Raw genomic sequence first — 13,728 nt, 5'->3', positions numbered from 1 at the left:
TCTCTGCGTAGATCACGCAATCTGTAGCTTCAGCTAATCTGGGCCTTACCTGCAATACAAACTTCTGATCAATATATTTCTTCGCTATATTAGGTTGGAAATCTGGAGACTCTAAAAGTCTTAAGAAAAACTCATAAACAAGCTAGGAGGAAAGAAAAAAAAAACCACAGTGAGTCAAATAACATGGAATTTCATTAAATGGAGATTTCAAAATATACTATGAGTTGAATCTCTGTCTGCAAATACTAACCTTAAAAAAAACCACAGGCATGTATCTAAAGAATCCGTATCAAAGCACATGGCTTAATTATACTGAGGATGGTAATTGCTTTACTTATAAGAACCACAGGCTATACTCTTCCGTGGCATCTACACAGGGACGCCCGTGGCTGAGGTCGCCCCTGCTTGGAGCCCACAGTGCACAGGAGCCACGACCCTGGCTGGGAACAGACTCCAGGTGGGATGTGCAGGTCCCGGCATCCCAGGGTCCTGGTGGAAGGCTGGACGCACAGGAAGCTGGGACCCCCGCATGAATGGGCTGCAGGCTGTCACGGTCACACACGATACTGAGGGCAGGGTGCTCTGCCTCTGGCCCCTCCTGTCTGCTCCCCATCGAGCTCCTTCCCAGGGTGTTTAGCTCCCCGACTGTCCTCCTTCAGCCGACCCAGACCTCCCGATCTAGCTCATGGGGCTGGCGCCCTGCCCAATCCACCTCTTTCTTCACAAATGTGTCAGAAAAACAGCATCTGTCAAGCAGGTGGGCCCTGGGATGCATCGCAGGCAACAGTAAGTCTGAGGACCAAGACTGAAAAATGTCTGCATAAGACCCGCGACCTCAGCTCAACAGTTACTTCCACTGAAAATATACTGACAGTTCTGTAGCTGTGTAGTTTCTGTAACGTGTCCAAACAAACAAAAACCTTCTGCTACAACACTGCTCTCGGATGTGCAGGTCTGCAGGGCTGTGACACCAAAGCTCAGAGGCCTCCCCCCGCCGCCCCGGGACCAGCTGGGCGTGGGCTCCCGTCCTGGAGAAAACACCGTGTCCCGCCCCTCTGCTTCTGGGGCACCCGCGACCCGTACCTGCAGGTGAGGCCAGGCTGCTTCTAACGTTGGCTCGTCTTCCTCTGGGTCAAATTCTGCTCCCGTGGGGTTGGAGGAAGGTGGTAACGTTCGAAACATGTTAACTGCAAACTAAAACCCACATATTTTATAATTATAACCAGGATATTAAAACAATTTCCAGAGAACATCTACAACAATCTCAAGGCATTCTAATGGCAGCTGCCTCCTGTGGCGATCTGGCTCGTCTTAGTCTCAGTGTTCGGAAGCGGCGTGGGTCTCGAGAGCCTGGGTCAACGCCGCAGCCGGACCCAGGGCCGTGACAGCCTACACCGAGGTCCCTGCCTGACCTCTGGACAGCCAGCACCAATATGCACCACCCGGCAGGGATGACATCTGTTTCAGAACACGGAGAGAGTTCCGAGTGCTAGTGAGAAAAGCGGAGATCACAAAGGAAACTGTGGAGATCCAAGAACTGCAAACGGGGAGGAAAAAGCAGAGGTCGTGTTGCACTGGACGCCGTGTGCACCTTCTGGAGTCCTCCGCAGGGACAGGGACAAGAGAGGCCACAGTGACGACACGGTGGTCTCCGGGTGGGCGGCCAGAGGAGCCTTTCCAGAGAAAGGGCTGTAGTGTTGGCAAGGAGAGGAGGATAGCCTCCTCTCGCCAGACAGCCCGGCCTGTGCCAGGACAGGACGCACAGACGGGCGAGTCCTCTGGGGTCCGGGCGATCCCCCCGCGCGACTCTCTGCCCTCTGCTTTGTTCTCCTCCTGCACTGTCCGTCACCACGTACCCCCAGCCCAGGCTCTGATTGATCCCAACTTCATAAACATCAGCGGGCTTTACAACACATGTTTTCTATACACAGTCTAGAATTCCTGGGCGCACAGGGGTCCTCACGGTTAATGAGGATAAAGCACAACATATATGACAGATTCCTGATATAAAATAAAAGTTTAGTTTCTCTCTGTCACCAATTCATAACCTATTTTTCTTTTGTAGTCAGTTTATTTCTAGAAAATTTCTGTTTTGTTTGGCTGTGTCGGGTTTTGGCTGTGGCGCTCGGGATCTTCTCTCGGGGCACACGGACCCTCCAGTTGCGGGGCACAGGCTCAGCAGTTGCGGTACTTGCTCTCCAGGTGCTCCGGGGCACCTGGGACCATAGTTCCCCAACCCGGGACTGAACTCACGTCCCCGGCATTGCACGGTGTATTCCTAACCACCGGCCACAAGGGAAGTCCCCTCGTAGCTACTGGTTTAACTGTGACCAGTGACCTCACCAAAATCTTTGAGCCGACCTACGCCAGTTAACAGAGCTTGACTCCAGGGATCAAAAGAAGCCCTCTGTCCCTGCAGCCCAGATGCACAGAATCAAACCCCCCCAACCTACAAGGCAGAATCCCGTTCCACGGCAATAGAGAGGGTCTCTGCAGGGAGTTCAGAGCAAATCTGGCTCTTCAGAGAACAGCCTTGTAGAGACCAAGCGAAAACTCCAAGGCACCTGTTTTGGCTCGTCCTGTTTTTCTGTAACACCATTTTCCATGAACAAACACAGTCACTCCCCATACCACGGGCTCCAGAAGCCCCCACACCGAAAGTCTGGTCTCTAAGTCGTGTGAGAGGAGCCCACACAGGTGGTGCAGGAACAGGAGGAACAAAGAACGGCTGGAACAAGGAGCCGAAAGCCGGAAACAACTGCAACAGTTTACTAAAAATACGAGTGACGCTCTTCTTGCGGCTCAGCTGGCAAAGAATCCTGCATCTGTAATGCAGGAGACCTGGATTTCATCTCTGGGTTGGGAAGATCCCCTGGAGAAGGGAAAGGCAACCCACTCTAGTATCCTGACCTAGAGAATTCCAAGAAATGCAAGGACACGCATGTGTAGTGCAGGGGGTCGTAAAGAGTCGGCCATGCCTGAGCGCTTTCACCCTCGCTTTCCTAAGATAAAAGTAAGAAGGGGCGGTGCTCCAGAACCTGTGGACGGGCTGTGCGCACAGGGCCCGGAAGAGGCCCCCCAAACAACAGGTGACCGCAGAGCAGATGCTGGGACAGCCGTGGCCAGGTCGAAGGGGCAAGTCCTCTGTCCCTGGCCCCCAGGTTCCCGCCCATTAAAGAGAGGCGAGCTCGTCTCCTCCGGGCCTGAAGGGTGGGGCGGGGGCAGCAAAACAAGCATGGTCACCACCGCCCGCCACCCCCCCTCCCAGGCTGCGGGGTGTGAGAGGACAGGATCAGAACGGAGCCGGGGGCCTTCGTGGGGTGCGGCATTCCTGGGCCGGGCTTCCCAATCCTCTCCCTGAGAGCCACTGGTTGGGGGGCTCCCAGAGACTGGGGCTGGGAGCCCTGGAGGGGAGGTATCTGTGAACACACTCCGCCTTCCTCTTTGGGAGACTTGCTGGTGGGCCCATGATGTTGGGGTGCAGGGCACCTAGAGGGGAGCACAGGGGCCACAGAGGTCAAAGGGGAGAGAGGAGGGGTCAGCTTGCCCGGATAGGGGCTGGAGGCTGGGACACATGGGGAGATGGCCGCCCCTCAGAGCGGGTATCCAGGGAAGCCCAACATTCCCCAGAGCACAGACACCCCTGGGAGGGGTGGTGACCCGGGCAGAGGCCAGGCTGCAGGACGGCAGGCACAGGCCCCGCTCAGGGGATAGGTGGGGATGGTGAGGTTCTGAGCCGGGGGTTGAGTGTTAAACTTGCTGTGACAGCCATAACCAGAGGAGCAGGAAAGGGAGATATGACAGATTGTGGTTAAGGCAATGGCTGAAAAAAAAAAGCATACCTGGCTGACGGCTTAGAGTACCCACTATTCAATCCAACAGTGATCTGACTGTCACTGTGATGGCATTTAGTCACTGTGGTCACATCTAGATCAGCTCACTTTAAGGAAAGATTACCCTCGAGAATGAGAGTGGGCCTCATCCAAGCAGTTGAGAAGTCTTCTAAGAGCAAAACCAGCTTCACCAAGGAAGAAGCAAGTTCACTGTGCACAGCGGCGGCTGCTCCCGCCCCTCGGGGTTCAGATCTGCCCCGTCGGACTCCACGTGTCCTAAGACAGAGCCTCAAAAATCCACCCATCCATCCATGCATCCATCTGCTCCTCTCTGTCTTTCTCTGCTCTATCTTACTGGTTCTGCTTCTCTGGAAGAACTCCGACTGATCCATCCTTGGGGCCTGCAAGGGGCTGTGGACCAAGTTGGTTTGAACACAAAAGTCCCCTTTTCAGTGTCCTGTGAGGATGACCATCTTCGGTCTAGGAAGTTTTATTACTGGCCAGCTCCAATGGATAGAAAATTATTTGTTTCATGCAACAACAACAAAAACCTCACACTAATTTCTACCCTCCTTTCCTACCACATTTCACTGCACTGATTTAATGCTCTAGAAAAGGGTAAAGACATTAAAAACTAAAACACAGATAAAAGAGCAGAAAGCAAAAAAACAGGCCACCTCAAGCTGTCCTTGGGTTTCCAACCCACCAACATTTCTTAGCCCGGAAGCTTCGGGGTCAAATGAATTGAGCACCGTGGCGTGGAGTTTAGCTTCAGCACTATAGGAGGCGATCACTGCCAGCATCACATCACGCCATGGATATCAGAGGGAATCCGTTTCTGCCGTGAGTCTTGAAGCCTTAGATCTGGTGCAGATCATGCAGACCACCCCCCACAGCCTCTCAGCGTGCACCCCGATCCGGGCACACAGAGCCGGAATCAGGTCTTGGACAGAAAGGTGCAGCGTGACCTTGGGGCAGCCTCCCTGGGCCCTCTTCTCACTCAAGAGCAGGACCTGAGACTCAACAGCCTACTCAAGCCTTGGTTTTCTCACCCGCGGAAAGAGAGTAAACCCCTGCTTTGCATGGGGCATGTGAGAAACAGACGTCGTGACACGTGTAGGCGTGCACAGCCCCCGCGCACGGCGTGGACTGACTGTGCCGTAGGAAGCACCTGCTTTGACAGCTCTCCCGACACTTCTACTTTCAGTATTTAAATGACCCTGGAGATGCTCTTCTCCCAGTTGCTAAATTTACTGAGTAAACACAAACCAAAATGGCTCAAGAAGCGAATTTATGGAAAAGTCTCACCATTGAGCAGTAACATGCACGCTTTCTATGCCTGTGATACTCACCGCCAGTGGGTGAAGTAATACAACACTCATGCTGTGAGACACCTGCAGTACAGTAAACAATATAAAGGTTTAAGACAGGAAGGGATACACTCCAAAAAGGAACACTGATAATCTAATTTCAGAGACAAGGAAAGAAAGGTTGATTACTCAGTTCTCTGTTTAAAACCACAAGGGTTCTCTACTGCTACTGATTCTGTTTTATTCATATCACTAGGATTTATAAAGATGAGTCCACCAAAGACCAAATTACAGCCCTTCCTCCGGTAACAGGAAGGCCAGGCTCTGAGGGTCATATTGCTAAGAGACACATTTTGGGGGTAGGGAGGAATGGAGCCCTTCCACGTTATATTTTAAATGGCAAGCTGTTATTTGACTGCAAATTACGTAACTGGGAAAACCAACAGAGGCAATGGCCAGAGCATCACAGTGGACCACCCATACGAAAACCAAAAATACACACCTAACAGCAACAGCCTCTCCACCAACAACAGGTAATGAGGAAACAGCTTCTCCACCAACAGCAGGTAATGAGGAAACGTGATTAATAGGTGGACCCCCAGATATGTGGCCACAAAAACGACCAAGGACCTGGGAACTCACAAGCCAGTTACAAGGCCTCAGAGCATGAAAACCCTAGGAAAGGCACTAAAGAATACCCGAAAGAACAAGGACCCTTCCCTTCGCCAGTGTGAGATGACATCGTATTACAAAGATGTAACTTTTCCACAAAGCAATTCATACTTTGAAAGCAATCGTAGTAACTCTAATTGACTTTTTAGGTGGATAATAATCCTAGTAGCAGTCTTACAGAGAAAAACCATCCCCTGCCTCACTTGTAAAATGAGATCAGTCTGGTTTCACAGCAGAATTCAGGCGTCATCCTGGGGAACGTCTGCTTGACTTTGACCCTCCAGCACCTGCCGCAGCGCCCAGCACCTGGTAGGGCCTCAAAAACCTGCTGAGAGTAAGTGGGTCCTTTGGGAAAAGCACTGACCAGTCACCTTATTAACTGCAACACCAAGTAATTACCTGGAAACTGTGAAAATGTCCCAATTAAACCTCAGCTCTCCGCTGCAGTGTCATTTCATCAGGGGAACCTCTCCTGACCCCAGGCCCAAATTGGGCCCCTGAGTTCAAGCTCTTCCATCATCCTGGACCTCTCTTCATGATCTGTGTCTCAAATATAACTGGACGGTTGGGTGATTCCTGGTCTAATGTCTTTCCCCTGGTGCTGCTTTCCAGGGCCCATCGCTTCATGCGGCACAGAATGAGCACTCTATTAACGTGGTGGGGCAGTGAAGTTGGGTCCCCTCCTCCAGGAATCGACATCATCACTTCCTCTAAGTGACAACTGCTTTCAAAGGATGCAGCTTCACCTTCAAACAGATGCCCGAATGAAGGAACCACAAGCTGAACTCTTACTGTGAACAGCTGGTTATTCTTACGATCAAATATGTTCTTAATCAAAGTTAAAGCTATGGAAATAAATACCTACAAATCTTTATAGAATACTTAAATAAAGGAAATTTACTCTCACGTTTTCAAACAACATACATTTTAATTTAATGACTATTTCACTATTAAGGGTATAATAGCATCTTCTTCAAATGAAAATATGCTCGTCATTTACAGTTATGTGATTCATGGGGTCGCAAAGAGTCGGACACGACTGAGCGACTGATCTGATCTGATCTATAGTTATGCATATAAATTTATTCTTTAGTTTTTATTTTTTGAACTTCAGAACAGAACATTTACTTACAAAAGATAACCACTAATCTGCAATACTTATAGTTCAGTTGGTGCTATTTAAAGATAACACTGCAACTGGAAGCTTCTCCTAAACTGTTTACTCTGGATCTAAGGTGACTTTTACACAGCCTCTGAACGATGTATTCCCCAGTATCTTGCTATGAAAAACCTCAACGATAAACAGCTGAATTTCATAGTGAATAACTATACAGCTACCAATTAAATTTTACCATTAACATCCTTATACATTACATACATTGATTTTTTTTTTTTGCAATAAATTGTGAAAAAGTTTAGGAATGCTTTGGAATGGCAAAACTATGTATTCTGCATTCAACATGAGAGAAATGAACTGAAAAGGGAAGCTTAAGAGCTAAAGTATTTTATCTGCTGGTCATGTATGCATAACCAACCATCTTCTTGCTATGTGCCATCTCCACTGGCTAGATGTACACAGCTACACGATTATAAATTATGCACATAACCTTTAATTAGTTCATTTTTTAGAATCATTGCTGGACCACCTGTGTGGATGCAGTTACAAACCAACTGAGTATCTATTATAAATGAAGCAGAGACTTACACTTCCTGACAAGACACAGAAACAGAAATGGGATTTGCCCTACTTCCTGAAACAATGAAAAAAACTAAGCTAAAACATATGGAATAATGGTTTGCAAGGCATGGATTTCAGGCAGTGAAAGATAGAGATTCCTGAGAGATGGGAAACAAATACCCAGCTTTCTCCTCCAACAGAATTTCCAGGTTTCAGCACAGGCAGAAAGAACCCAGGTGACGTTCAGCAGACACAGGTGTTAGAATTTGCAAGGTACAGTCCCAGAGAGGACAGAGGTGCACAGAGACAACTCCAGAGACTGCAGAGGTCTCCTTAAACTATTCAGCAGAGGACTGACCAGCACATCTGTGTCAGAAAACTACTGGAGCCTGCAAGAAGAACACCCGGAAAGAGCAGAGACCCAGTACTCCCCCGGGGCCAACAGCAGTGCCTGTTCCCACCAACCAGACTGGAAGAATTCATTAATTCACAGAGTACCGGGCTCATAATCAGAGGGGTCTTATCTCAGTAGAGGGGATAATTAGCCACAGAGTGACTATGACCACAGTCCTTCCTTCTTGTTGTTCAGTCGCTAAGCTGTGTCCGACTCTTGGCAACCCCATGGACTGCAGCACTCCAGGCTGCCCTGTCCTTCACCATCTCTTGGAGTTTGCTCACAGTCATGCCCACTGAGTTGGTGATGCTATCCAACCATCTCATCCTCTGGTGCCCCCTTCTCCTTTTGCCTTCGATCTTTCCCAGCATCAGGGTCTTTCCAATGAGTCAGCTCACTAGTCCTTCCTAACACCTCTTAAAAGCAAGAATCAAAAGGATCAAACTGTTTGCAAGTAACTTAACTGCATGCAAAGCAAAGCTCCAGAACATTAGCAGAAATCAGTTAAGTACGCAGTATTCATCAAGACAAAATCCACATGGTCAGGCATCCAATAAAAAATTAATTACCAGACACATAAAGCAGCATGAAAGATATAATCTATAACAAGAAGGAAAACCAATCAATTGAACTGACCTGGGACTGACACAATGGTGGAATTAACAGATAAGGCTAAAACAACATTCTGTGTTTATAAAGTTAGGTGGAGACACGAAGATATAGAAAATACATAAACTATATAAGATGAAGACGACAATGTGAGATGAAAAACTTACTGGGTGGGAATTAACAAAAAAGTGGAGACACTGCAGAAAATTACTGAACTTGAAGACAACAAAGGGAATCACCAAATGAAACACATGGAAAAAAAATACAATGCTAAAGAGAAAAAGAGCACCTGTGAGCTGGGGGACAACTCTCAGGGGCCTAACACACACGTTACTGGAGTCTCTAAAGGATTATGGTGCAGGGGGGCAGAAAAAAATGTTTGCAGAGATAAGGGCCAAATACTTTCCTAAATTTGATAAAAATTATAAATGAACTCCAAACACAAGAAAAAGAAGAAAAATACACCAAGGCCCATCGTAATCAAGGTGCTTGATTAAAAAGAATAAAAGAAAAAGATCGTAAAAAGCAGCCAGAGGGAAAAAAAAAAAGATGCACCAGGTTCAAAGGAACACAGGCAGGAAAGGCAGCCGACTTCTCATGAAAAACGATGCAAACAAGGAGAGAGTGGAGCACAATTTTTAAAGGATCAAACTCTGACCTGCTGCTCTATACCCACAGAGGTATTGTGGGTTCAGCTCCAGACCACTGCAATAAAGTGAATGTCAACAATAAAGCTAGTCACACGAAGCTGTTGGTTTCCCCGCGCCTAAAACAGTTACACTGAAACCGTATTATAGTATATTAAGTGTACATTGAAACCGTATTATAGTATATTAAGTGTACATTGAAACCGTATTATAGTATATTAAGTGTACATTGAAACCGTATTATAGTATATTAAGTGTACAACACCGTACGTCTAAAAACGCTAACCATTATCTGAGTCTTCAGAGAGTCATAATCTTTCTGCTGGTGGAGGGTTTGAAACATTTTGAGCATTACCAAAGTGTGACAGCGGGACACAAAGCGAGCAGAATGGTTGGGAAATGGTGCCAACAGAGCTGCCTGTCACAGGGCCGCCACAGATCCTCAATGTGTCACAAACACAATGCATCCAAAGCGTGATAAAGTGGGGGATGCCTGCGTGTCATTCAAGATCAAAGGCAAAAGAACGACTTTCTCAGGCAAACAAACGCTAGAAGAATCAATCGCTGGCAGACCTCAGGGGTGGGCCTCCCTGATAGCTCAGCTGGTAACGAATCCACCTGCAAAGCAGGAGGCTCTAGTTCGATTCCTGGGTTGGGAAGATCCCCTGGAGGAGGGCATGGCAACCCACTCCAGTACTCTTGCCTGGAGAATCCTGATGAACAGAGGATCCTGGCGGGCTATCGTCCATGGAGTCGCAAAGAATTGGACACAACTGAGCGACTACCCATAGCACAGCACAGATGTCAGAGGTAAAGAATCCACCCGCCACACAGGAGACTTGGGTTTGATCCCTGGGTTGGAAAGATCCCCTGGAGAAGGAAAAGGCAACCCACTCCAGTATTCTTGCCTGGGACATCCCATGGACAGAGGAGCCTGGTGGGCTATAGTCCCCATAGGGTTGCAAAGAGTCGGACACAAATTAGCGACTAAACAACAACAGACGTCTACGACAAGAGAAATTTAAGAAAGTCCTTCAAGCAGAAGAAAACTGGAATCAGATGGATATCGGAATGAAGAATACTGAAAACGGTAAGTATTTGGGTAAGTATAAGAGGGTTTAAGAAAGAGAGGAAAACAATAGAATGGGAAAGACTAGAGATCTCTTCAAGGGAACATTTCATGCCAAGATGGGCTCGATAAAGGACAGAAATGGTATGGACCTAACAGAAGCACAAGATATTAAGAAGAGGTGGCAAGAATACACAGAAGAACGTATGAAAAAGATCTTCACAACCCAGATAATCACGATGGTGTGATCACTCACCTAGAACCAGACATCCTGGAATGTGAAGTCAAGTGGGCCTTAGGAAGCACCACTACAAACAAAGCTAGTGGAGGTGATGGAATTCCAGTTGAGCTATTTCAAATCCTAAAAGATGATGCTGTGAAAGTGCTACACTCAATATGGCAGCAAATTTGGAGAACTCAGCACTTGGCCACAGGACTGGAAAAGGTCAGTTTTCATCCCAATCACAAAGAAAGGCAATGCCAAAGAATGCTCAAACTACTGCACAATTGCACTCATCTCACAAGCTAGTAAAGTGATGATTAAAATTCTCCAAGCCAGGCTTCAGCAATACATTAACGGTGAACTTCCAGACATTCAAGCTGGTTTTAGAAAAAGCAGAGGAACCAGAGATCAAATTGCCAACATGTACTGGATCATGGAAAAAGCAAGAGAGTTCCAGAAAAACATCTATTTCTGCTTTATTGACTATGCCAAAGCCTTTGACTGTGTGGATCACAATAAACTGTGGAAAATTCTGAAAGAGATGGGAATACCAGACCACCTGACCTGCCTCTTGAGAAACCTATATGCAGGTCAGGAAGCAACAGTTAGAACTGAACATGGAACAACAGACTGGTTCAAAAGGAGTATGTCAAGGCTGTATATTGTCACCCTGCTTATTTAACTTCTATGCAGAGTACATCATGAGAAACGCTGGGCTGGAAGAAGCAAAAGCTGGAATCAAGATTGCCGGGAGAAATATCAATAAGCTCAGATATGCAGATGACACCACCCTTATGGCAGAAAGTGAAGAAGAACTAAACAGGCTCTAGATGAAAGTGAAAAGGTGAGAGAAAAAGTTGGCTTAAAGCTCAACATTCAGAAAACAAAGATCATGGCATCTGGTCCCATCACTTCATGGCAAATAGATGGGGAAACAGTGGAAACAGTGGCTGACTTTATTTTTCTGGGCTCCAAAATCACTGCAGATGGTGACTGCAGCCATGAAATTAAAAGACACTTACTCCTTGGAAGGAAAGTTATGACCATCTTAGACAGCATATTAAAAAGCAGAGACATTACTTTGCCAACAAAGGTCTGTCCAGTCAAGGCTATGGTTTTTCCAGTGGTCATGTATGGATGTGAGAGTTGGAGTATAAAGAAAGCTGAGCACGGAAGGATTGATGCTTTTGAACTGTGGTGTTGGAGAAGACTCTTGAGAGTACCTTGGACTGCAAGGAGATCCAACCAGTCCATCCTAAAGGAGATCAGTACTGGGTGTTCATTGGAAGGACTGATGTTGAAGCTGAAACTCCAGTACTTTGGCCACCTGATGCGAAGAACTGACTCACTGGAAAAGACCCTGATGCTGGGAAAGATTAAGGGGAGGAGGAGAAGGAGATGACAGAGGATGAGATGGTTGGATGGCATCACCGACTCAATGGACATGGGTTTGGGTGGACTGCGAGAGTTGGTGATGGACAGGGAGGCCTGGCGTGCTGCAGTTTATGGGGTCACAAAGAGTTGGACACGACTGAGAGACTGAACTGAACTGAAGAGGGTTTAACAGTTTTTAAATCTCTTTAAAATAGAACAGTTTCCTAAAAATAATATACCATGGGGTTTATAACATACGGAGAAGATGTACAGCAACAACAGCAGAAAAACTGGGGGAGAAGACATGGAGATGCGCTGCTGTAAACGTATTTACGTGACACGGTGTACAGTCACTTAAAGGCTAACTGTGATGAGTTAAAGATGCATTCTAGAAAAGCTAAATACATGAGATCAAACACTAGTCATAGTTTAGGACTTTCCTGGTGGTGCAGAGGATATGAACCTGCCTGCCAGTGCAGAGGACATGGGCTTGATCCCTGGTCCGGAAAGACCTCCCATGCTGTGGAGCAACTAAGGGCGTGAACCACAGTTACGCGGTCCACGCCCCAGAGCCCACGAGCCGCAGTACCAAGTCCGTGTACGCTGGGGCCTGAACGTCGCAGCTCCCGAAGCCCAGGCCTGGCGCGTGCACTCCACAGGAGAAGCCCCGACAATGAGAAGCCCGTGCAAGTAGCCCTACTTGCCGCAACTAGAGAAAGCTCTCACAAAGCAATGAAAACCTAGCACGGCCGAGAATAAATTACAAAAAGTTTTTTTTTAAAAACAGTGATAGTTTAAAAGCCAACAAAAGAGATAAAATGTAATCACAAAAAATATTCAATTGGTCAAAAAGAAAGCAGAAAAAGAGGAAAAGGGAACAAAACCCAGATAGAATAAATAGGGAAAAAATATAGCAAAATGGTAGATTTAAACCCAACAATATCAATACTCACAATGAAAGTTAATGGTTTGACTACCCCAATCAAAAGGCAGAGATTGCTTGACTGAATAAAAGTATAAGACTCAACCATATACTGTCTACGATAAGTCCACTTTAAATAAAAAGATACACATTGGTCAAAAGTAAAAGGAAAGAAGAAGACTTGCCATGGTAACACTAGTCAAGAAAGAGTTGGAGGGACTATACTAACATACAAAGTAGGTTTTGTAGAAAATAATGTTACTTGTGATAAATGGATCATTTTACAGTAATAAAGGACAATTTAATTAATAAATAATACTAATACGTGTGCACTGAATGACATGAAGCACGTGATGCAACTGCAAAAACAGAAAGAGAGAATGAAAAACTCCAATTACAACAGCAGCAAAAAACGAAATACTTATGAGTCTAAAAAATACACGGGAATCTACATGCTTAAAACTTCAGAGATGACCAAAATGCAGAGATATGCTGTGTTCCTAGACTGAAAGGGTCAATACTGTTAAGATACCAATTCTCTCCAAATGTACATATTCAGTACAATTCTAATTAAAACCCTTGAAAGATATTTTGTAAATAAAGACAAGCTGATTCTAAAATTAATTTGGAGAGATAAAATAACTAGAAAAGCTAAACAATTTGAAGAAGAATAAAAAGGTTGGACTTGATCTCAAAATTTAATACAAAGCTAATGGATTTCCTCAGTGGCTCAGATGGTAAAGAATCTGCCTGCAGTGCAGGAGATCTGATTTAATCCCTGTGTTGGGAAGATCCCCTGGAGAAGGGAATGGCTACCCATTCCAGTATTCTTGCCTGGAGCATTCCATGGACAGAGGAGCCTGGCAGGTTACAATCCACAGGGACACAAAGATTCGGACACAACTGAGCGACTAACACCATCACTTCACAATCATGAAGACATGGTAGAGGTGAGCAGATCCCTCGATCAGTGGACGAGAATACAGGGTCCAGGAAC

General features: G+C 46.4%; 1 protein-coding gene across 12 annotated transcripts in view; it reads right to left on the bottom strand.

Moving 5' to 3' along the window:
- PPP2R5C (protein phosphatase 2 regulatory subunit B'gamma) overlaps positions 1-13,728 on the bottom strand; it is a 139,511-nt gene that overhangs the window by 33,723 nt on the left and 92,060 nt on the right. For all 12 annotated transcript variants that reach the window (XM_005222144.4, XM_005222149.4, XM_024981629.2 and 9 more), the window contains 2 exons: positions 1,084-1,194; positions 50-142 (listed from right to left, as the gene is read on the bottom strand). In XM_005222144.4, coding sequence (XP_005222201.1) covers positions 50-142; positions 1,084-1,194 — 204 coding nt within the window. The remainder of the gene's footprint in view (positions 1-49; positions 143-1,083; positions 1,195-13,728) is intronic.

Source organism: Bos taurus, chromosome 21, assembly GCF_002263795.3.
Source record: "Bos taurus isolate L1 Dominette 01449 registration number 42190680 breed Hereford chromosome 21, ARS-UCD2.0, whole genome shotgun sequence".
NCBI classification, from domain to species: domain Eukaryota; kingdom Metazoa; phylum Chordata; class Mammalia; order Artiodactyla; family Bovidae; genus Bos; species Bos taurus.
Note: the sequence above shows the minus strand (reverse complement) of the source record. Positions and strands in the feature narration are given on the sequence as shown.